The sequence below is a fragment of the Muscardinus avellanarius genome, assembly GCF_963383645.1.
Source record: "Muscardinus avellanarius genome assembly, chromosome: 9".
Taxonomy (NCBI): domain Eukaryota; kingdom Metazoa; phylum Chordata; class Mammalia; order Rodentia; family Gliridae; genus Muscardinus; species Muscardinus avellanarius.
This window is the reverse complement of record NC_137795.1, coordinates 5,829,756-5,854,296: the sequence shown is the minus strand read 5'-3', so window position 1 is coordinate 5,854,296 and position 24,541 is coordinate 5,829,756. Positions and strand designations below refer to the sequence as shown.

Below are 24,541 nucleotides of genomic sequence, written 5' to 3'. Positions count from 1 at the left end.
GCCGTCAGCGGGAGGCTGACAGCTTCCCACACTAAAATCTGCGCTCTCTGTCCTGTCCAGGTGGTGCCTGTGTAGCCAAGAAGCATGGAGGTTATTCACGGCAGGCCCTACTGTTGCAGGGAGCTTGAAGGAGCTGACTTACTGTCAAACACATTTTACTCTAATGAACTGCACACGCCACTGCAGACAGAGATTCGCCCCACTGCCTCGGAGGACCGGTAAAACAAAAACCAGAGAAGTCGAGTTCAAGAGGTTTTATTTAATATGAGCTAAGCATAGTGACACGCACCTGTAATCCCAGTGCTTGGGATGTTAGGTCAGGAGGATCACAGGTTCAAGGCTAGCCTTGGCAACTTAGCAAGCACCTAGTAACTAATACAGACCCTCTTTTAAAATGAAAAATAGGAATGACTGGGGATGTGACTCAAAGGTAGACTGCCCCTGGGTTCAATCCCCAGTACCAAAAAAAGAAAAAAGGTTTTCATATATTATTGGGGTTTTTTGTTTGTTTGGGGGGGGTTGTTTGCTTGTTTGTTTGGGTTTTTGTTGTTTTTTTGTTTGTTTTTAGTGGTTCTGGGGTTCTTGGAAACCCTTCTACCTCCAGGCTACACTCCCAGACCTATTTTTATATATGTATATTATTTTATTTGGAAACAGGGTTTCCTAAGCCAGCACGGCTGGCTTCGAACCTGCGCGATCCTCCTGCCGCCACCTCCCAAGCGCGGGGATTACAAGCGTGCGCCACCACGCCCGGCTATTAGTGTTATTCTTAAGTAAGAAAATTTTTTCTTATTCTGGAGCTCTTCTGTTATCATAGGGAAGGCAGAACGTGATCATCAGCTAAACCTCACAATGTGCACATCTGTAGGAACTGGACAAGGAGTTGCTGTGTACTATACAGAAGTTATGTCACGTTCCTCCACTCTAGAACTCTAAAACGGTCACTTCCTTCATTTGGAAATGAACCTGTTTTAATCAAAGGTTTGTTTTTTATTTTACGAACAATACCATGCTGGTTTGCTATCATCCCCAACACCATCTGTTCAAAAATGCTTCAAGAATCTGCTGCTCATAGTTGCCCTGTAAATTTTTGCTTTACTAAATTTCCTGTATCACATGAATTCCTCAGTGTATGTAAAGTTGTAGCTAACATATTGAGTGATTACTGTGTGTCAGCATTGTACCAAATGATTTGAATATACTAATTATTTTATTTATTTATTTATTTATTTTTTTGGTGGTACTGGGGTTCCTGGAAGCCCTTCTACCTCCGGGCTACACTCCCAGACCTATTTTTACATTTTTATTTGGAAACAGGGTCTCCTAAGCCAGCGCGCGCAGCTGGCTTCGAACCTGCGCGATCCTCCTGTCTCTGCCTCCCAAGCGCGGGGATTACAAGCGTGCGCCACCACGCCCGGCCTAATTATTTTTTTAAATACTTTTATTGGTGCCTTATAATCTCACATGATAAAGCAGTTCATAGTGATGATGGCCTGCACACACACGGTACTTGGTGAGCTCTTCCCTGGCTCCCTCCCCAAACCCCCTCCGCCATACTGGATATTGAGATTGGCATTAGTATCTTCACCTAGGTACATAATATCCATAGAAGTGTTTCCTTCATTAATTCTTCTTGCCCCCCTCCCGGCCCCGATTTCCCTAGACCCCCGCCATTGCTACACTGGAGTTTCTCTCTATTACCTCTGTCCTGTGATGTCAGAGGTACAGTCTATGGCCAGCCCACTTGGCCCTGTGGTGTCAGGTACAGTCCATAGCCAGCCTACTGGCCCCGTGTTGTCAGAGGCACGGTCCACAGCCAGCCTTTGTGGCCTTGTTGTGTCATAGGTATAGTCCATAGTCAGCCTACTCTAAGGCAGACAGACATTTGGCAGTATAGCATGTGTCAGAGGATGGCAGCCAGAAAGCAGAGGAGGGAGAGGGAGATTGATTCCCCAAGGCCACAGCCCCGTGAATTACCTCCTCCAGCCACACCCCACCTGCCTAAGTCACCCCCTGTAAGTCCATCCAAGTTATTCATCCACTGATGAGGTTAGAGCCCTGATCCAGTTGTTTCCCTTCTGGACATTTGTACATGGCCGGTACTTGAGCTTTCCTGAGAGACATTCTGTATTCAAACCTAGCAATAGACATGCTCTTTACACGAAGAAAGAAAAAGAAAGATTTTTTTCCTTAATTATAAAATGATCATATTCCTTAGTAAGCCCGGGATGTGGAGCACATCAGTAATGCCAGTGCTTGGGAGGCTGAGACAGGAGGATCGAGGTTCGCAGACAGCCTCAGCTACTTAGTAATGCCCTTTGCAACTCAGTGAGACCCTGTTTCAAAATAAAGAATAAAAAATAGGACTGAGGGTGTAGCTTAGAGGTAGAATGCCCCCTGGGTTCCATCCCCAGTACCGCAAAAAAATATAAAATGAAATAAATGAACATGTTCTCTATAAGTAATTTAAAAGTCATAGAAATCCAGAGAAAGGACTCTCCATTTTTCTAACAGAAAAACCATGGAATTAAAGCACAAGAAAAGCTCCATATCTGTCTAGAAATAATAATCACTGTGTTAATGTCTTAATATGTGTCATCCACATGTTTGTGTTTTTTGAGGTGCTAGGAATTGAACTCAGGGGAATTCTATTTCCAAGTGACACCCCCAGCCCTGGTTTATTACTTATTTTGAAGCAGGTATCACTACGTCAGTAAGGTTCTCACTAAATTGCCGGGACCGGTTTCCAACCTGTGATCCTCCTGCACCGCCTCCCAAGTACTGGGATGATAGGCATGTGCCTCCATGCCTGGTCCTCCCCAGGATCTCCCTACCATTGCTGAAGCTTACTTCTTTAAACCAAGTTCTGAATCTGTGTCTCCCAACTCAAAGCACAGGTTTTGCAGTGAGTAAGTGGGCCATTGAACTCCATAGACCCTCCTCAAAAGAAGAAACACAAAAGTGGCCAACAGATATATGAAAATATGTTCAACATTTTTAGCAATCAAGGAAATGCAAATCACAACCACAATGAGACTCCATCTAACTTTGGTTAGAATGGCAGTCATCAGTAATACCAACAATAATGCCGGTGAGGAGGCAGAATTGTAAATTAGTACAGCCACCACGGAGATCAATATGGAGGGTCCTCAAAAAATAGGAATGGGGCCACTCACCACTCCTCAGTATCTTTCTAAAAGGATTAAAGTCAACTACAATAGTGATAGGAGTGCATCTATGCTTATAGGCAGCACAAATCACAGTACCCAAGTAAGGGAACCGACCTTGGTGTCCATCAACAGAGGAATGGTCCACATGTGGTATGTCACAAAATGAGTTTTACTCGTCCATAAAGCAGAACAAAGTCATGTCATTTGCAGGAAAATGGATGGAACCAGAGAACGTCATGCTAAACAATATCAGCTAGACTCAGAACGTCAAGGGCCACATGTTTTCTCATATATGGGAGCTGGAGAGCAAACAGGGAAGCAAAGGGACCTTGTGAAAATCAGGAGAGGAGCAGTGGAGAGGGGAGGGCATCAGGGGAGCGCAGGAGGGGACAGACCAAATGGTGTGTGCGTAGACAAACGTGCCATTGTAAGCTCACAGTCACAGCGTGCCAATAAAAAAATAACCAACACAAGCCCCAGCATACTACAGCTCTCAGAAGCTGTTTTCTAAGTATAGATACAAGTAAAGAGGCATCCTTCTAAAAGATGATGCGCTGTGAACTAACTTGTCACTTTTTTTTTTTCTTTTTGGTGGTGGTACTGGGGTTCCTGGAAACCCTTTTTTTTGGGGGGGTGGTACTGGGGTTCCTGGAAACCCTTCTACCTCCGGGCTATGCACCCAGACCTATTTTATACTTTTTATTTGGAAACAGGGTCTCTTACGCCAGTGCAGCTGGCTTCAAACCTGTGCAATCCTCCCGTCTCTGCCTCCCAAGCATGGGGATTACAAGCGTGCGCCACCACGCCCGGCTGACTTGTCACTTTTAACAGTTATGCAAAATGATTTTCTCACACCAGCCTCCTCCGTCTTCTTTTCATAATAGGCAACGCCATTCCATTGCAGGGTTACCCCAGTGGGTTTGTAGACAGGGAAGGTCAAAATCCCTGAGGACCTTTCTCAGAATGCTGACCCCTAGGCCTGACCTAGATGTATCCTGCCTCTGCAGGTCTGTATATTCTGGCTTAGTCGGTCTGAGGTCAATCTGCATTTTTCAGAAAACTTTCAGCTTATTTTGAGAATGTCTGGTCTATCAGAAAGCTTTCACAACTAAAAAAAGATGACTGTTGTATTTGTTCTGAGCTTTTCTTTAATCATGTGTTCCAATAATTGCTGGTTAGATTTAACCCTCTGGATTTGCGATTTAATACTCAAATGAAATATTGGTTCATCCATAAGGAATCTCTCTTTCCCCTAAACAAATATACATTTAATTGCAGCACCTGTAATTTGATTGTTTTTTTGTTATGGAGATGTGTTTTGTATAAGCTTTAAAATTATTTTCTCTGGAAACCTCAATTTTTACTTTAACAGGTTCTACACAGCACTATGAGTACCATAGCTAAGGGGTAAGGGTGGGAGACACGAGACCCTAACACACAAGAGAAGCACGACTTACTTATGCATTGCCTTTACTGTAAATGGCTTCCTGCAACTTCCCAGCTCTAGGTGGGTGCCAGGCCACATGTTTGATGAACATTTCCTACTGGCTTATCTTTCGGGGACAGTGTAATATACGGGGGTCAGATGTTGGAAAAATGGACTCGTTTATGATTTAAATATATCTCTTACCAACTTCAATCTTAAAGCTTAGATTGTCATTAATCACATGGGTTTAAGTATTTTTCGCTTGCCACGTCCCCAAACCATGCCTGTTGATCATAGGAGCTGACGGGGCCCTGCAGGGTCGGAGGGCTGAATGCCAGCATCCCTTCTCCAGCACCCAATTCAACTGTCACCCTGATTCTCCTTGAGTAGCTACTGCAGGAGTTGGTGGACTTTCTCCATAAAGAGCTACAAAAATATTTAGGCTTTGCAGACTATCACAACGATGCCACTCTGTCATTACAGGGCAAAAGCAGCCAAGGACTATAGACGACACATAAACGCATGGCTGTGGCTACACTCCAACAAAATAATTATTTACAAAACAAAACAGATGGTGGTTTGGACTTGGCCCATGGGCCATCGTTTGCAAACCCCTGACCTAGAGACTTCACGAGGTAATACTGTCCTGAGCGCTCGTCTCCATTCCATTCAGCAGTTATTCTAGAGAGATGGCATTAACCCAAGCACGCTACTGGTACAAAGAAGTCACCCCGCCGCGCGGGCCGTCCCTCTCTCTGAGCCCCTTCCCGTCTCTCTGCTGCTCTCACAGTCTGGTTCGGGTGAGGCCACACAGGACCTGCTTTCCTCTTATATTTCACCTCTCACCATAGCTCCTCTCTCCTGTGCCCCAAGTTCCTGAACTTGCCAGCATCTCTATAACAGTCCAACGTCAGCCCTTTGTTCACAGCTCCTTAAGATCCGAGTAGGTTCTGCTCAAATCTTCATGAACCCAAGCCTTGCAGATGGAATTCCTCAGACTCTACCCAGACTCCCGGGATGAGGAAGAGGATGGGTGGCACTTTGAAGTCTCCTGGTTGCTTCTGACTTTGGGTTCCTGATTCCGCTATGTGCTTCCCAAACGTAACACTCAATACCTTAACTTCCCCCAAATAAATCCCTTAATTTATTCCAGAGAGCTTATCCACGCAAAACATCTGTAAGCCTGACAAACGTCACTGAGCTGTTGGGGACAGGTAGCTCCTTTACGCTATTGGTACTATTCTTTTACAATACTCTATTTTTGTTTTATTGGGGTTCCTGGAAGCCCTTCTACCTTGGGGCTACACTCCCAGACTTATTTTATACTTCTTGTTTGGAAACAGGGTCTCTTTGTGTGTGTGTGTGTGTGTGTGTGTGTGTGTGTGTGTGTGGTACTGGGGGGTGGAACCCAGAGGCTTTCTACCTCCGGGCTATACTCCCAGACCTGTTTTATATTTTATTTGGAAACAGGGTCTCACTAAGTTGCTGAGAGCCTCACTAAGTAGCTGAGACTGGCTTTGAACCTGTGCGATCCTACTGTCTTCACCTCCCAAGCACGGGGATTACAAGCATGCGCCACCACGCCCGGCTACAATACTCTCTATTTTTTTAAAAACCAAAATAATCTGTAGCTAAGTCAATTCAACGAGGACATCTTTAAAACAAAAGGTGCTGGGGCAAGTGGTTACTTGCATGCTAAAGAGAAACCTGTCCTGTTATCTCACATCGTATGTAAAAATTAACTTGTCATGAATCAAAGACCTAAATATAAGAACAAAAACTATAAAATTCTTAGAAAGCAGGGTTAAGCTCATGATCTTGAATTTGGCAATGCGTTTTTATTAATGACACCCAAAGCCAAGCAACGAAAGAAAAAACAAATTGAGCTTCATCAGAAGTAAACACTTGTGTTTAAAGGATGCTATCAAGTGAGAGAATATATAGACAGGAAAAAGTACTACTTCAGTTATACAATTTAAATCAATGAATTCTAGAGCATGTGAATTCTGTCTCAATAAAGCTGTTTTTTAAAACGCACTACAACTGCTGAAGGAGATAATCTGTAAGCATTCAGGAATTCAACCTCATTCCTTCAGCGGTCCCACAATGCCTAGATAGCCAGTCTCTTATAATCTATCCGACACTGAATCCCGTGTTCCGGAAAGGTGCTTTAAAAAGACTTTTGAAGTGACAGGAGGGATTGCAGCCCTTGCGAAACAATTTGCAAGTCTCTTCTGTTCCCACAGGTATGAGGAATTAAGGGAGTCATTCCAACGATGCAGACTCCCCTGGGGCGCCGAAAGGGAATATGGTGGGATTATTCCAGTTTCGCTCCCAGAGGAACACAGGCCCAAATGTGAACCCCCTCGAGCCATGGGGAAAGGTCATCAGCATTATGGATTCGGTGGAGAGACCTGGCCAAGGTAAAGGGACGTTCTGCCATCCACACAGAGGTTGCTAGCACCCATTTTCTTTATTTCTACTCTTAACCTAAATCTGTCTCCACGCTTAATTCTTTTACTATGTGTGAAATGACACAGCCAGAAAAACTAATTCTATGATTTTTAATTGTGAAATAATAAAAAGCCTTTCATTTATTCATTTGAGGGTTGGCCTCAGAGATGGTAAAGTATCATAATCAGGAATTCTGGTTAATTCTCTCACTTCTCACATCTTAAAACTAAATGAGATTCTGAGAAAGAGAGGAAGGGATATCAAATTTAAAATGTTTTTATCTGAGCAAGGAGCTGGCCTAATTTGTACATTTTATGTTGGATTTTGACACTTGATTTGAAATTTTTTCACCAGTTTTTATTATAGTCAGTAGAATCTACTGACACTGTTTTTAAGGTATTAGGATATTTTAATAACAACTTCTAAATCTTAAGGTTACTTTCAGCAAAAAACACAAGTTAAAATTGAAGAGAAAATAAAAATATTTGAGCAGCAAATTAAATGTCATATTGAATACTTACTAATGATTATTTAATATGTGTGTGTGTGTGTGTGTGTGTGTGTGTGTGTGTGTGTGTGTGTGTGGTACTAGGGGTAGAACCCAGGGACTTTTCTACCTCCAGGCTATACTCCCAGACCTATTTTAATACTTTATTTGGAAACAGGGTCTCACTAAGTTGCTGAGAGCCTCACTAAGTAGCTGAGGCTGGCTTCGAACCTGTGTGATCCTCCTGTCTCAGCTTCCCAAGCGCTGGGATTACAAGTGTGTGCCACCATGCCCGGCTTAAAGATGATTTAATTTTAATTGTAAAGTTTAGAACAGAACCCATCAAGCCATGCACAAAGCCTACTTCCTCTGCTTTATCTGTCAGTCCTGATTACCTGGCTTACTAACAATCCAGTTAACTATTTTTTGTTGCTGTTGTTCTAAAGGAGGCAACAGAAATAAAATAAGAAAGATAAACCACAGCTAGAGAGAAACATTAAAATAGGGACACGTGAACTGGTCTTGGTGGTGCACGCCTGCAATCCCAATACTTGGGCGGCTGAGACAGGAAGATAGCAGGTTTGAGGACATCCTCAGCAAGCAACAAGACTCCAGAAACCTAGTGAGACTGTTTCATAAACAAAAAATAAAAGCTCAGAGGTAGAATGCACCTGAGTTCAATCTCTAGAGTCATAAAAACAAAAGCAAAATAGAACAAAAATAGGGACATGCATGGCCTGTAGTTTTGTCAAAACTTCCATAAAGCAGTAAAATGTTGACAAATGAAAAGGCCTGACATAAGCCAACTGGAAGGATCCAGACATCAACACACATTATAGGTCGTGAGGACCTGAGTTCAATCACTTACTCAACAGTTTCTACTATCATGGAAACTTTTCCATACAACATAGATTTATATCTTTGTAAAAGGGATATTGTCATCCTGGGACTACAACAAATAAGCAGAGAACCAAGATACTCAGTACTTTCCCTTGGATCAGATGGTTACAAAGCTGTAGAGTAGTGAGTTGAGTCCAGGTTTGTTTGACTCCAAAACCCAAGTTCTTTTCGCCTGTTCATTTTATTTCCCTATCCATTTATTCATACATCAACTCAGTAATTACAGAAAGCATTGTTCTAGGACTAGAGACTAGAAGGCAGAGCTCTTTATGGAGTTCATAGCAATTGTCCTCCAAAATGTATGTCAAAAATGCAGTGTTCAAAAAGAAGTAGAAGTCTTTGCATGGAATGGTGGTGTAAAAAGAAAGCCAAAGACTAGTTTCTTAAGGAAAATCCAGCTTGAAACGAGAAGTTCAGGGTGTTTTCATTGAATTTACCCCTAAGACACTGGGCAAAGAAACAATGTGTTCCACGTAGAATGCCAGCCACCCCGACTCAGAACTACAGGCTAATGTATTTTATTCTCTTTGTGACCTTTTTATGTCAAAAGTTATCATTTTAGCATATTTGTTCCTGTCTTCTGATATATTACAAATTATTTCACAAACAATGACAGAATAGGACTTACCTTACTTCCTAACAAGGAATTGCTTCTATTACAGTTTTTTTCTTTCTCCCTAAAAAGAACCTTGTACATAAAATAACAATATTTCCCACTCTCTGATGGGTCAAGCCTCATCCAGTTCATAAGAAAGGTTGCTCTGAACCACGACCTGCCATCTCCCCTGGGGGCGGGGTGTTCAGTGGGGGTGTTCACCCATGCACCCCATTCCTACCGGGAAGCAGGTCCTGTGCCTCACCAACCCTTCAGTCCAGTGCTTCTGGAAATTCAAGTACCCCGTCCTTAGGGAGAAGGCCTAGGTAAGACGGCCCAGGGCATGTCCTCTGAGGTTGAAAAATAAAAAGAGCGTGGCTACTGAAGGAAACTTAGTCGTCTGTACATCTATGTGCACGCTTCAGTCAAAGGCCATGTCATGCCACATGGACCATCACGGGCATAAATATATCGAACTCTCTCACTCTTCCTGGCATAAATAGATTTCACTAAAACTCTTTCAAAGGAACTTTAGCAGTATTTGCTCACCCGTGAGGTGCAAGTTTCAGAAATTCTAGTTGAGGTCAGCCATTGCCTGATTCAGCACCCGCCCACCGAAAGAATGAAGTCACAAAATCATGACAATTTTGACATTTGTTTTCACTCCATAACACTTCTTTATTATGTGTTTGGTGAAATAGCAAATTGTTAAATTTTCTGAAAAAACAGGAGATTCTTTCTCTAAGCTCCTGTCAAGTGGTAAAATGCTCTTAAACAGACCTAGAGTGCTCTGTGAGCTAGATACTTTGCATTTCCTGGAAACACTGATTTTCCTACTATTCTTTAGTAATAATAATACTTAAAAGTCAGTATGACTATGTGAAGCAAAATCTCTCCTAATGTCTAAAAATTAAACAAATACAAAATTTATCAGCAGCCAGCCGCTGACCGATACAAGGGAATGGTCTGTTGTTCATTTGCCCGCTGTACACACAGCCTCTTCTCTCTGTGGAATCAGTGGATGCATTAAGCAACCTGGGTTCTCTACAGTTTAGGGATGGTCCATGTTCATAAACACAGAGCTCCTTTACTACTTTAGACTTCTCAGAATATGTCACAATACTAATGCATCCTGATTAGTTTAGCCACTCAATCTTGTTTATTTATTTATATTATCTGTACTATAATGAACTCCTTGTACAGGGCTTCTGAGGCTCACGCACACATGTTTTTCTAGGGCAAATCCTAAGTAGAAGTTCTGGGTCACAGTCTAAGAATCTTTTTCCTTTTATTTTTGGTCCTGGAGGTTGAACCCATGACGTTCTACCCCCAAGCTACACCCCAGCCTCATTTATTTATTTATTTATTTATTTATTTATTATTTATTTATTTTGAAACGAGATCTCACTAAGTTTCTGAGGCTGGCCATGAACCTCCCAAGTACTGGAATTACAGGCATGCACCACTATGCCCAGCTAGAATATTTGTAACTTAGTAGATGTAGCCCAAATGATTTATATTCTTGTTAGTGTCTGAGATATCCACTTTCTTATACTCTCAGACATTGATATTATGTTTGCAAGTTGTACAGTTTTCATCCCTCTAGTTAATAGAGTATAGTGGCTCTGAGAGTGTACTTTTGGGTACTAGTCAGGTTGAATACTTTTTCTTATGTTTATGGCTTACACATGGCTGCTTCCATTTCCTTTTCTAGTCTTCTCTGCCCACTGTTACTGGTTTTACTTTACATGTAGGTTCTCCTTGGTTCTTTATGTTCCGGGTAGCAATCCCTTATGTGTTATCTCTATTTATACCAATTTTTATTGTGAGTGTTTTATGGTGTCCTTTGTTTTATTAAATTTCCTTCTGGCTTTTCACTTTGAAAAGAAAAATGTTGTTTAAAAACTCCCCTGCCATGTGCCACCAAATAAAAAACATATTTCTGTACATTTTCTTTTAATATTTTTTAGATTTATTTTATTTTATTTTATTTGTGTGGTACTGGGGTTCCTGGAAGCCCTTCCACCTCCGGGTTACACTCCCAGACCTATTTTATACTTTTTTTTATGTGGGAACAGGATCTCTTAAACCAGCTGGCTTTGAACCTGCACGATCCTCCTGTCTCTGCCTCCCAAGCGCGGGGATTACAAGCGTGCGCCACCACGCCCGGGAATTTTTTAGATTTTTAACCCATGTAAAATTATCTTTTGGTATAGTGTGGAGATTATCATTTTCCAAATGAGTAGTAAACATTCCCTGTACTATTGACTGAAAAATAAATATTTTTAAACTAATTTAAAATGCTGTGTTTTCATATACTGGATTTCTATATATTCAGTGATTATCTTATCTGTCTGTTTGTATTTTTGTCTATTTGTCTTTTATTATTCTGTGTTAATTTTAAAACCTGTTCAGTTTCATCTTTTCTCTCTTCACAGAAAGCTTCCTATAGAACAATTCTATTACTTGACACAAAACAGAAAAAGCGGCATCTATGGGAATGACTCTTTGTAAGTCTGGGGTTCCTCCATCTGCTTATGAGATCAAATATTATTTTAAGTATAAATGAGTCATATGAGAAAAAAAACTCCCATATGAGGACTTTTGTAGAAATAATTCTTCCTTTTTATTTAAAGAGAGATCATTAATACTGGAAATCAAGACTAAATCTTTAAAAAAGCCAATAAACAAAAACCAATTGTTTGTAGCATTTAAACAAGTCAATAAAATAAGAAGTAATGAATATTAATATTCAAAGATGCAGACTATCTTAACTCATTTCCCTAGCTTTGACCTACTTACTCAATCTTATAAGAACCTGTTATGTTTTGTAAAAGATTCAAATAAAATGTCACAGTGGCCTTCAACAACATTGTTATTAGAATTGTATGAGAAGAGAAGTTTGTTATTATCTACAAATGACTCCTTTAAAAATTGCTTCCTTAGCTTCTTTTTTGGACAAGGATATTTGTTAATTTACTCTTTGCATGAAGGTATCATTTTCTATTGTATTAAAGTTTTATTTTATCTTTGAAAAGATTTGTCACATATATTACAAAGTCGTATATTTTTATTTTATTTTCAAATAAAACTAAAGCATTGACAGCACTGAAGTATCACTGAAAATATAATTTCTTTACCTTTATTACGATTTGTTATTTAACTGTTTACAGATCAAAAAGATAATGCAATATAGAATTTAGCCAGTAGAGGGCGCCCAAACGATAACATTGGGTTTGCCTGGTCTATCTTTTGGGGTTCAGTGAACTTTGCAAAGATGTGGCAATAAGATTAATGAAGTGGTTTGGGTCAAGGGAGGAGTGGCTCCAGGAATTTGTTAGTTTCATTTTATCTTTTCAAATTATCAAACAAATTTTAGTTATGTAGTTATGTATAAATATCATTACAAAATTTGTCATGTGAGAACAATTTTAGATGCCAATTTAAATTTATATACTGTGGTAAATCTAGTACAGTCTAGATCCCTCAGGTTTAAATACCCATTGCTCACCCCACCCTGTCTCTCAAACTCGGCAATATAGCTGGAAGTCAGAAAATGAGGTTTTTAGTTCCACACCCACTAACTCGAACACAAATAAAGATATCAGCAGTTATGGCTCATGTGAACTGTGTGTTCAGAACGTGTAATAGAATAATAAAATGATATGGCTTTCATACCACTTTGGAGTGAATATCCTCTAGCATAGAGAGACATCTGAAAAATCAAGCAGTATATGCAGTTTTGCTCACTTTTATTATCAAGTTGATGGCATTCTGTTCATTTTTTATGTCTGAAGTCTTTGAGTCTTATTTACATAGCCTGAAACTCTTTGCAGAAATCAAATGTAAGTGGATAACTCTCCTTTTCCAGTGGACTTTTTCTAGGGTGACAGTGTTAGTTCTCGGCAACCAGGGTTCCCAGTAACTAGTAAAAACAGCCTCAGAATAAACTGGTTCGGAGGAGGCATGCGTCCAGGGATTGGTCAGTTTGTTCTGTCCCCTGTCTGTGACTGGGAGCCATTTGCCGTCGTGAGATCAGCCTGAACCTCACCACCAATGGGAAGTGCGGAAGCGCGGGCGACCAGGACGAGTGGGAATTCAGGGAATGGGAAAGTGGAGCCACAGACCGCGGAGATGGCAGGACGTCCCATTTCTCTGCCCTGTCAGTATACACAGTCCCCAGAAAGCGAATAAAAATAGTATCTTAGTGACAGTGTAGCTTAAAAGTGGGATATATCTTTATTCTTAAGCAAGTTTCTACTAAGAATACAGGCCTTTAAAGCCATTGATTTAAATTAGGTCCTGTTTCCTGTTTTTATTCTAGGTTGCCCAAACCACCTAATTCAACAGTAGGGTAAGTATACAACTTATATGTTCCTCCCCTATTATAATAAAAAAATATACTAGCATTCCATATGACTTAGGTGCGGGGGCAGGGGGCACACGTGAGGCTTTTCTTGAAAGTTATTTTTTAACAATGGGAAAGAGAGACTGGCACAAGTCCAAGGTGATGTTATTTTGATTTCTCCTCAGAAATATCCCTGATAACCATTTTTAAATAACCTTTTTATTCTTATATAGTTTTAGGTTTATAGAATTATTGGGTAGTACAGAGATTTCCCATATACCACACACACAGTTTTCCCTAATATTAACATATTTCATTAATCAGGACAGTCTTTAAAAGCACAATACCATTACACATTTTGAACATTAACACTGATATAATATTATAATCTAAAAATCTTATTCAAAGACTGTAATTGTCTTAGTAATACCTTCATTAAAAAAAAGTCCAAGCTGGGCGTGGTGGCGCACGCTTGTAATCCCAGCGCTTGGGAGGCAGAGACAGGAGGATCGCGCAGGTTTGAAGCCAGCCTCGCTGGCTTAAGAGACCCTGTTTCCAAATAAAAATATAAAAATAGGTCTGGGAGTGTAGCCCAGAGGTAGAGGGTTTCCAGGAACCCCAGTACCACCTAAAAAAAAAAAAAAAGTCCAGCTATTGGCTCATTTGGCACCATAAATGAATGGATATCAATACATTAATATTAACTAAAGCCCAGACCTTACTCAGTTTTCCCGTTGTTCCTACTGTCCTTTTGGGTCCCAAGGTCCCGTATTACATTTAGTCTTCCTGTCTCCTTAGGCGCCTCTTGGCTGTGACAGTCTCGCAGACTTTCCTCAGTTGATGGCCTTGACTATTTTGAGGTTTATAGGTCAAGTATTGACTAGTGTTTTTCTCACGACTGGACTGGAGAGTGCTTGGGGAGGAGAGCGCAGAGGTGAAGTGCGGTTCTCACGGTATCACACCTCACCTGTTTTGCCCTCAGAGGCTGCTCTCGATTGCCTAGCCAAGGGAGTGTTTTCCAGTCTGTACAGTATTTCCCACTGTATAGTTACTCCCCAGCTGAGGTTGGCCTTGAACCTGCGATCCTCGTGTCTCAGCCTCCCAAGCACTGGGATTACAAACGTGTGCCATCACACCCATTCCCTCACTTTCTGGCACTGCAAGATACTTTTGGGTCATCGTATACATTTTCACCTGACCCCATGAATTAGCCAATAATTACAAGGAGCCTTGCTTCCTTTTGTTGGAAACTGTTAAATCAGATCTGAGTACTAGGTGTTCTTTGGGCTTCTCACGCCTCCTACCATCTTAACTAAAATATTAAGCTAATATTTTATCATTGTGTTTTATATTTAAAGCAAAAACTACTGAAAGGGCTATTAAAATCAAGACTTAGATTTTAGGGACCTTCTTGTAAAAAAAACTATTATAACTACACAATAAGAACTATTTATTTGGGACTGTTTACACTCTCATAAAGCCATTTTTGCTGCCCTGTATTTGCTGGGTTCACCTTCTGCTTGTGGCCTGACACATTTCGGAGTGTGCGGCCAGAAGTCCAGGTGAAGGTGCAGGTGGGCGGGCCCGGCCTGGGGCTGTGGTCTGGCCCGGCCTTGCTCCGGCTCAGGGGTTGGCCGGTCATCTTGGGCATTCCTTGGCCTTCATCTTCACAGCCCTTCTCCTGTAGGCCCGGACGCGCTCCATGTTCCCTGTTTTATAGTGACACCTGTTATGTGGGATTAGAGGCCACTCTACTTCAGTATGACTTCCTCTTAATTAAGCTAATTATGTATGCCATAACCATATTTCCAAAGTAGGCCATGATATGAGGCTTTGGGTAGGATTAAACATAAGTGTTTGGGAGAGTGGTGGCACACGCTTGTAATCCCGGTACTTGGGAGGCTGAGATGGGAGAGTAACAAGTTCGAGGACAGTCTCAACAAGCACTGAGACTCATTAACCTAGCAAGATCCTGCTTCAAAATAAAAATAAAATAGAGCTGAGAGTATAGCTCAGAGTTAGAATGACCCTGGTTCAATCCTCAGTACCACACACACACACACACACACACACACACACACAGAAATCAACCCATAACACTAGCCTTGGTTTTTTTTCTACTTAATTTTGCATTAAATACATTATTCTGTGAACTTCCTAATGTTCATTTTCTTCTGATTCAGAGAGCCCTTGTGTGTGTGTGTGTGTGTGTGTGTGTGTGTGTGTTTCCCTTAACCTCTGCTAACTCTCCAAATTATAGGAAAATTACATCTCTATAGACTTTTAACCTTTTTTTTTTCCTTCAGTGGTCTAGCTATTTTTGCTTTTTAATTTCAAAATAGTCTGTGTACATGAACAGGCGATATATTTTGTTGATCAGTTGCTTAAAGAAAGAGACACCTGGGTTGAAAGGTCAGTCCAAGATGGTTGTATTACTGAGCTAAAGGCCCAAGCAGTTCCATAAAATTAAATACCTAAGCTGGGCGTGGTGGCGCACGCTTGTAATCCCAGTACTTGGGAGGCTGAGACAGGAGGATCACAGGTTTACAGCCAGCCTCAGCTACTTAGTGAGGCCCTTTACAATTTCGTAAGACTCTTTTTTTCAAAATAAAGAATAAAAAAATAGGGCCGGAAGCCAGGTGTGGTGGCACACTCTTGTAATCTCAGCATTTGGGAGGCTGAGATAGGAGGATCGCAGTTTGTGGACAGCCTCAGCTACTTAGGTCCTTTGAAACTCAGCAAATTAAAGAATTAAATAAAAATAAAGAAATAAATAATTTTTAAAAAACAGGACTGGGGGTATAGCTGGAGGTACAATGCCCCTATGTTCAGTCTCCAGTACAGAAAAAAAAAAAGAAAAAACCCGAGAAGAAATTTTTTCTGTAGTCTAAAACCTACAAAATACTGGTTTACAGAGTTATTCACTGATAAAGAATAAGGCATGAGTTATCTTAAAATGTTTTGATTTATCTAGCAAAACTGAAAAAGATCACGTGTTAGGGAAGACGTCCTGCAGAGTGCCAACTCCAAAGAGCATAAAATGAGCTCTCTCTGGGTCACTGTCCTATCCCAGGGATGAGATCAGTATCTGCCACAATGAAGGGTCCTAATAAATACTCGATGACTGTTTCACCACGCTTGTTCTCTTCCGTGCTGTTGTGTTATTTGTTCTTAATATAGAGAAGTCTGCTCACCATACCCGGTTGAACACCCCTACCATACACACATCTCCCGTGGCGCCATGTTCCCGACCTTCACGTCACCTAGGGAGCTCTACAGTGGAATCAAGGCCTGCACCCAACAGCCATTTCCTCCCACGGTGCCAACCAAGGCCTATGATACAACAGTTTCGAAGACAAGAGGTAATATAGCTTGAAGTCAAAATTATTGATTCGTATTATTGGAATTAATAAAATAGTAAAACTATAAACATATAGCTAGAATGTATACCAAAATTCATCTCTAATCTGTATTGTTTCTATTTATTGATCCACAAATCCCACAGAGTCTCAATCAGTCAGGATAATGGTGTTTTCTCTACATTTGCAGGTCATCCTTACAGACATGAACTGCTCGATTTCCCCATGGATTCCAGGAAGAAAGCGCTGAGTTGGCCAGGCCAGGGTGTGTATTGCGACGTAAGTGTCTTCTAAATGTATGTTTAGGAGAGAGTGCATTTGTAAAAATCAAAGATAGATTGTTTTATTTCTACTGAGGTGAAATGTTGAGATTTGGTTATTATTCACACTCAGTTTTGTTAGCCGATTTCATATACATCTGTTAGTTATAGAACATTTTCATAGTTATAAGGCGAAAAAGTTCCCCTGGAAAGATGGTGGGAAAGGACCGTGTTTCATACACTCCATGTTCCCCTAATCCCAGTCTTACGATTCATAATATACCAAGTTATTCCAAATATGCATAGAGTAAGTAGGAGATTTTTGGAAAGATTTATAAGCTATTGTTTCTCCAATCACTAATAATACATTTCTATTAAGTCTAAAATAAAACAAGAGCCACCATTTACTGAGAAATTGCTATACCCAATACTTTAGATATGTCACTTCAACATTATAATCTCATAAGATTAGTATAAGGAAACTGAGGCTCAGAGAGTCTGCGACTATACCATGATCACAGCACTCAGGTATATCAATTACTAGCCGGGCGTGGTGGCAGACACTTGTCATCCCAGCATTTGGGAAACGGAGACAGGAGGATTGTAGGTTGCTGCCAGCCTCAGCTACTCAGTGAGGCCCTTTGCAACTCAGTGAGACCCTGTTTCAAAATAAAGACTAAAAATAGGGCAGGGGTGTAGCTTGGAGGTAGAAGGCCCTGGGTTCCATTCCCAGACCCTCCCCAAAAGACTCCACATCAGTCTTGGCGTTGCCATTGAGACCCTGCTCCTGCACATGACACCGCAGAGCTGCTGGTCTCCCCTCCCCGCTCCCTGCCGGCCCCCCACCCAGCTGAAGTCAGGTCCTCTCTGCTCTGACTAACCCAAGTAGTTTGTCCTACCTTTTATAGTAGATAGTTGCTTGCAGTCATCTGTGCTCACACCTTTTCTCGTCTACCCGCCATTATGCTCCTGGAGGGCAGAACTTGTTTCTGCCTCATCTTCGTTTTCTGCCACTACTGTACACATATAGGTGCTCAATAAGTATTGACTGAGTATCATCAATCTGAGAAAGGCTGAATTTCTAAGTAACCAAAGAGACTGCAATAAAATTCAGTCAGTCATGTTTACATGCGTAAAAATATAAAACTGCATAAAAATTATGTTATTCTGAGATGAGAGTGTAAGAGTAGTTGGTGGCAATCCCGCAGTGGGTATTTCTTGGTTTAAGAGACCATGTCCAGGGACCAGAGTATCTGATATAGAAGGTAAGTACAAATGTCTGAAAAATGAAAAGTATATTTTAATTTGAGTGACTTCATATTCATCAGAAAATCATGAAAGACATCATATGGTTTCATTGTGTGTGTGTGTGTGTGTGTGTGTGTGTGTGTGTGTGTGTGTGTTGCTGGGGTTTGAACCCAGGGACATTCTCCTCTGAGCTACACCCCCAGCCTTATTTTTTATTCTTTATTTTGAAACAGGGTCTCACTAAGTTGCAGAGGGTCTCACTAAGTAGCTGAGGCTGTCCTCGAACCTGCGATTCTCCTGTCTCACCCTCCCAAGTGCTGGCATTATAAGCATGTGCCGCCACACCTGGATATATGGTTTCATTTAGGCAAGGAAGGAAAAGTCAAAGGTATGCACAATTTTGGCTAAACTCAGGCAAAAGAGCACCTCAGAACCTTTTGCGTCTCTAATAAAATTTCACAGAGTATCCAGGGACATTTCTCTAATATAAGTTATCAGAGACTTTTAGAAAAAGACCTTACCATTTCTTTGATAAAGATTTGTTTGTCGGGCGTGGTGGCGCCCGCTTGTAATCCCTGCGCTTGGGAGGCGGAGACAGGAGGATCACGCAGGTTTGAAGCCAGCTGTGTTGGCTTAAGAGACCCTGTTTCCAAATAAAAATATAAAAAATAGGTCTGGGAGTGTATCCCGGAGGTAGGAGGGCTTCCAGGAACCCCAGTACCACCAAAATAATAATAATAATAATAATAATAATAATAATAATAATAATAATAATATTTGTGTTTAATTCTAAACATGGTTACAGTTAGAACCACCATGCCCAGCGTGATAATTAATGAAGGAAAAAAGTATCTGGCTTCAGCCTACAATTTCCTTACCCCCTTTCCCACTGACATAGTGAATCAGCCCTTACTCCACATGAAATTAATAGCAATAATCTTCATGTTCATATTCCAGTTTCCTAAATGTGTCGAGAAAAATAAGCCAATATTCTACCCCAAACCTCCTAAAACCTTTGCTCCCAACACATCTTTGAATTCATGGGATGCTCTGAACTCCATAAAAGAAGCCAACATACGAAGAAATCTTGAGAAGTCCCACTGGATCACTTCATACACAAATGATTTTACAGGTATGAATCCACACTGATACAAGTCAACATGAGAGCAGAATCAGAATAGTCAACAGATGCCCCACAAGCTTTCGTCTTCGAATACTTCTCCCTGTACCCAGTCTAAGTACTAATACCAATTCAGCGGGGATGATAAGTTTCCCTTCATGGGTAGATGGGATGGAGGGTTGGCTTTCATTTTATTGCTTCTAATTATATTACAAGGGAATGGGTAAGATTTCTTTCAGAGTGGAATTTAATTGCCATTCTTCATTTACTATGCTCAAATAATAAGACACTATTTCCATTAAGGTCTGGGGCCCATGAACCCCCTTGAACTGGATGATTATCATGAAAAGGAGGTAGCAGAATTAACTGGACAGATAGGATTTGATCCACAGCCTGTAAGTAATTGCAGTCAACTCTCAGTTATATAAGTAGAGTATCTAGGTTTGGGGCTCCTCTTGCTTTGCCCGTTTTTTAAATTTGTGTCTAGAGTAATGGAAGCCACCCTAGCAAAGGGAAAACCTAACTCGTTTTAGAAGTTGATTCTGAACTGATTGGAACTCATTTTCCAATTATTTGGAAGAACAAAGTTTATTTTCTTCTTCCCAGTGTTATTTTTTAACAGCTTCTCTACTGTGCTATTGCTAAAATAATTTACAAAGAAATTGTAAATTATTCTTCTCACAAACGAATAGTTTAACTATTAACTTAATGAGATTCTTAGTAAGTAGTATATCTTATACATTGCCATTTCTTTTTAAAGAGATAAAGACCTCTTCCCAATATTCATAATAATTGAGAGTTGGCTGAATTACAATCAAAAGCCAATACATTTTCTGTGTACACCAATAAAGACTTAATTCATTATAGAAATGTCATGCTACAAATGGTCAAGCCCTCTCGTATCAATGGGTATAATATGTTCACTAAATTACATAAATGAAATGCGGTCGCCGGGCATGGTGGCACAAGCCTGAACCCCAATACTCTGGAGTCTGAGACAAGAGGATCACAGTTTTAAGACTAGCCTCAGCAACCTAGTGAGCCTCTCAGTAACCTAGGAAGACCCTGTTTCAAAACAAAAATTAAAAAGGGCTGGGAGTGTAGTTCAGAGGTAGAATGCTCCTGGGTTCAATCCCCAGCACCACACACACACACACACACACACACACACACACACACACACACAGAAATACAATGATCTAATATTATGCTTATATATTCCTTGTTATGAGACCTAAATTTTATTCTCTACAACTACAAATTTTGAAAACAAATTAATATTTTCAAAATGGTAAACTGGCAAGACAACTGTAAGAGTATTTCAACGTGAACTTTTCAGACTAAGCTGAGCACAATCATTTTACATTTGTATCAGCATTTCCTATGGTTATATGAAAATCATCACCCCAGGAATGGGTTCATACACTCTGATGCCGCCAGGGTGTCCGGCCACTGCCAGCTGTAAACATGACCCTCCAGGGTCTAGCCCCGAGTGATCATCTCTATAATTTTTATAGAGAACTACATACAGTAGATGCTTATCAAGTATATTAAGCACAACATGTGCAAGTAAACCAATACTTAAATACTTATTAACAAGTAAAATATACCTAAAACAGAAGTTTAAAAGAAAGTTTCAAGCCGGGCGTGGTGGCGCACGCTTGTAATCTCCGCACTTGGGAGGCTGAGACAGGAGGATCTCACAGGTTCAGAGCCAGCCTCAGCTACTTAGTGAAGCTCTCAACAACTTAGTGAGACCCTGCTTCCAAATAAAGTATAAAATGGGTCTGGGAGTATAGCCCAGAGGTAGAAAAGCCCCTGGGTTTCACCCCCAGTACCACACACACAAAAAAAGTTTCGGTGAATCTTGCTGGCTCATGACTAAACCATAAGCAACTGACTCTAGGAAAGCATGTTTTAGTGGTAACAAAAATAGACATGGACTTTTTTTTCAATAAAATAAAAGAAGGATACTAAAACCTGCTCTTTGTACTACAAGAGATACTGTTAGAGTCTGATGTGGTAAGACCCAGCTTGCCTTGTTTTCTGTGTGTGTGGTACTGGGATCGAACACAGGGACATTCTATCTCTGAGCTATACCACCAGCCTTATTGTATTTTTATTTTGAAACAGGGTCTTGCCAGGTCGAGGAGAGTCTACCTACTTGCTGAGGCTGTTCTTGGACCTGCGATTCTCCTTGCTCAGCCCCCCAGGCTAGGATTACAGGGCTGCCCACCCGGCTCGTCCTCCCTCTTAATGGCAGACTGACAGAGCGTGTCAGAGAGCCAGCGCTGTGTTGTGGTTTCTTCTCCTCTCTTCCCTTTTCTTCCTGGTCATGGTCTGTTTACTCAAACTTGACTAAGATTATAACAAGTTGTTAGTGACTCAGCATGGAAATTCCCCCAACTATGAAAAGATTCGGTTTCAAAAAGATGATCTTTGTATGTGTGTGTCTGTTACTGGGACTTGAACCCAGAGGCATTCTGTCTCTGAGCTGGATCCCCAGCCCTATTTTTTCATTTTTCTTTTGACACAGGGTCCCACTGGGTTAATATAGCATCTCAGTGCTTGCTGAGACTGTCCTCCAACCTGCGATCCTCTTGTCTCAGCCTCCCGAGTACTGGAGTTACAGGCGTGTGCCACCATGCCCAAAGAAGATGATCTTAAACTCATTCTTTTTAAGTCCAAGCTAGTTATTATTATCTCATTTCCATTGTCTCTCCTGTAAATTCCATAATCATCATACTTACATTCTTTTCCTTCAAGATATTACTATAAAAAAAATTCCAGCCTACAGAAAATTTAATAATTTTACAGTAAACATACATATACCTACCACATAGACTTTCCAATCAATACTTTACTGGTTCTTTGATGTAATTTATCCATCTTTCTCTTTAACCCATCAATATACTTTTTTATGTATCTTAGAAAAAATTGTCAACATTTGTATACTTTACTCTTCAACATTTGGCAGGAATATCAACTAACCAGAGCCCAATATTTGTTTGCAGTTATTTTTCTTTTAAGGTGAAATAACAAGTTGAAATTGCACAAATCTAAAATGTACTTCACTGACAATTGCCTACACCTCTGTAACTCAAACCTCTTTCACAAGATAGATTACTATCATCATCCCAGAAAGTTCCCTTATTCTCTTCCCAGTAAACTCTTCCCTCTTAGGGCCCCTAGACTTACCTGTATTAATAGCACTTTGAATATGTGCCCTACTTTTGTAGTTTCTAGACATGACTGAGGTCATAATATTTATAAAACATCTCAAAAGCCGGGCGTGGTGGCACACGCTTGTAATCCCCACACTTGGGAGGCAGAGACAGGAGGATCACACAGGTTCGAAGTCAGCTGAGCTGGCTTCAGAGACTCTGTTTCCAAATAAAAGATATAAAATAGGTCTGGGGGTGTAGCCTGGAGGTAGAAGGGCTTCCAGGAACCCCAGTACCACACACAAAAAAACAATCTCAAAAGAAGCACAGACATAATATTTATAACCTACTTCAAAGATAAGCACTGATAGGAACTGAGGTGTAGCTTAGTGGTCAAGCGTGTGCTTAGCAGATACAAGACACTGAGTCAAGCCCCAACACCAATCAATCAATCAATCAATAAACAAGCGAGCAAGCACAGACATTACACCGCAGCGCAGCACGTCCCGACACACAGCATGTCACTGTCTTAGCGGCCCCTGAGGTGGTGGTTAAACATGCAGGTCCCTGACCACAAAGGTGTAGCTCAGTGTCGAGCACATACTCAGCACGTGGGAGGTCCTGAGCTCACACTCCTGAGCCCTGCTGCAGGCCTGAATCCCAATCCTGGAAGGCCAAGCTTAGGAATTTCACTTCCTGCCAGGCCTGAAGGTTCTGGTTCAGCATGGCCTGCAATCCATGACTTAAATAGCAACACACAACTGCTGATGCCTTCTGGGGCCAGTGATCACAAGTTCTATGCCAGCGATTCCTTTTTATTTATGAAAGGCAGAAAGCTGAGTCCCCACAGAGAAGGGTTTCTCTATAGCCAAATCTAACGCCAGTGGAAGAGAAACATGTATTATAAATTTGGGTCCAAATTTCAATGCTTTTAAATAAATATCAGAGGACCTCACAATGTGCACTGCTACACCCATCTCATTTTTACTCCGTGGAAATGGGCCTGACCTGTTCTTGACTTTCTATTTGTGGCAATTTATTATAATGCCATATTTATTAATCAACTTTTTCTCTCCTTTATTTTCCACCACTACAGCAAGAAAAATCCCACCCTGTCTTAAACCCCCCCAGATCGTTGGAAGGGCGAATTGCCCGGCTTGCTCAGAACCGACGTCCTCTGGAGGCTGCTGTCCAGCAGAGACCACGCTCCTGTCCAGATTGCACTCCGAGAGTGCTGTGCAATTTCCATACCTTTGTAGCCAGTCCTACAGAAATGATGGCACTAAGTGATAACACACAGGCTGGAGCGACCCGTACAAGCCAGGATATCGAAGAGAAGATTAAGAAAGAACAAAGCTTGCTGTCCACCTGCACGCTCCAGTCTTCTTATTCAGCAAAAGATCTGACCAGCAAGTATGACATAAAGCCATTTCCAAAAATCACAGATACTCAGATGACAGAAGATTTGTACTGGAGACAGCTGTCATTAAAACATCCCCAGCTCATACCGTACTATAAGTCAAACCATTACATCCCCTACGACTACCTGGAATCTGCCTTACATGACCCATATGCTATGTGCGAAAACCTTGCCAGCCTTCGCCAGCCACCTGTTTTACAAAGTACACCAGACATGGAAGCTTTCACTTTCGAACATTTCTGTAAGCCAGAAGAACATCTGGACTTGACCATGGACTGTGAAGACACAAGACCTGTTCTGGGTTGGATTCCTCGAGCTGGAGTGGCCAGGCCGCAGAGCAACCTGCTGGATCTTAACTCTTTTTCAAAAGCTGGTGCACAAAGACGATTGCATAAGTCAGTTGTAGAAGATCATAAAGACCTCAGGGCCACGGTCAGGTCAGGGAGGAGGCACCAGTTCTATGGCCATAATTCCCGTTATTTCTATAATTAAGGCATGCCTTCTTCCCTTCAAAATGTAGCCTCTTCCAAGAAAGGAAAAAATTATAACAGAATTTCCTTCATTTTGCTGGCTTATGTTTCTAGGTTAAG

At 41.1% G+C, this 24,541-nt stretch overlaps 1 protein-coding gene across 1 annotated transcript; it reads left to right on the top strand.

Annotated features, from left to right (window-relative positions):
* Window positions 1-84: 84 nt before the first annotated feature.
* On the top strand, window positions 85-24,541 carry SPMIP4 (sperm microtubule inner protein 4; the record flags this gene model as incomplete). The annotated part of the gene is made up of 9 exons (XM_080701760.1): window positions 85-218; window positions 6,843-7,019; window positions 11,471-11,542; window positions 13,357-13,386; window positions 16,561-16,742; window positions 16,930-17,018; window positions 19,205-19,379; window positions 19,671-19,762; window positions 23,628-24,541. 9 exons carry the CDS (start codon window positions 85-87, stop codon window positions 24,441-24,443), a joined length of 1,767 nt encoding a protein of 588 aa, XP_080557886.1. The 3' UTR covers window positions 24,444-24,541.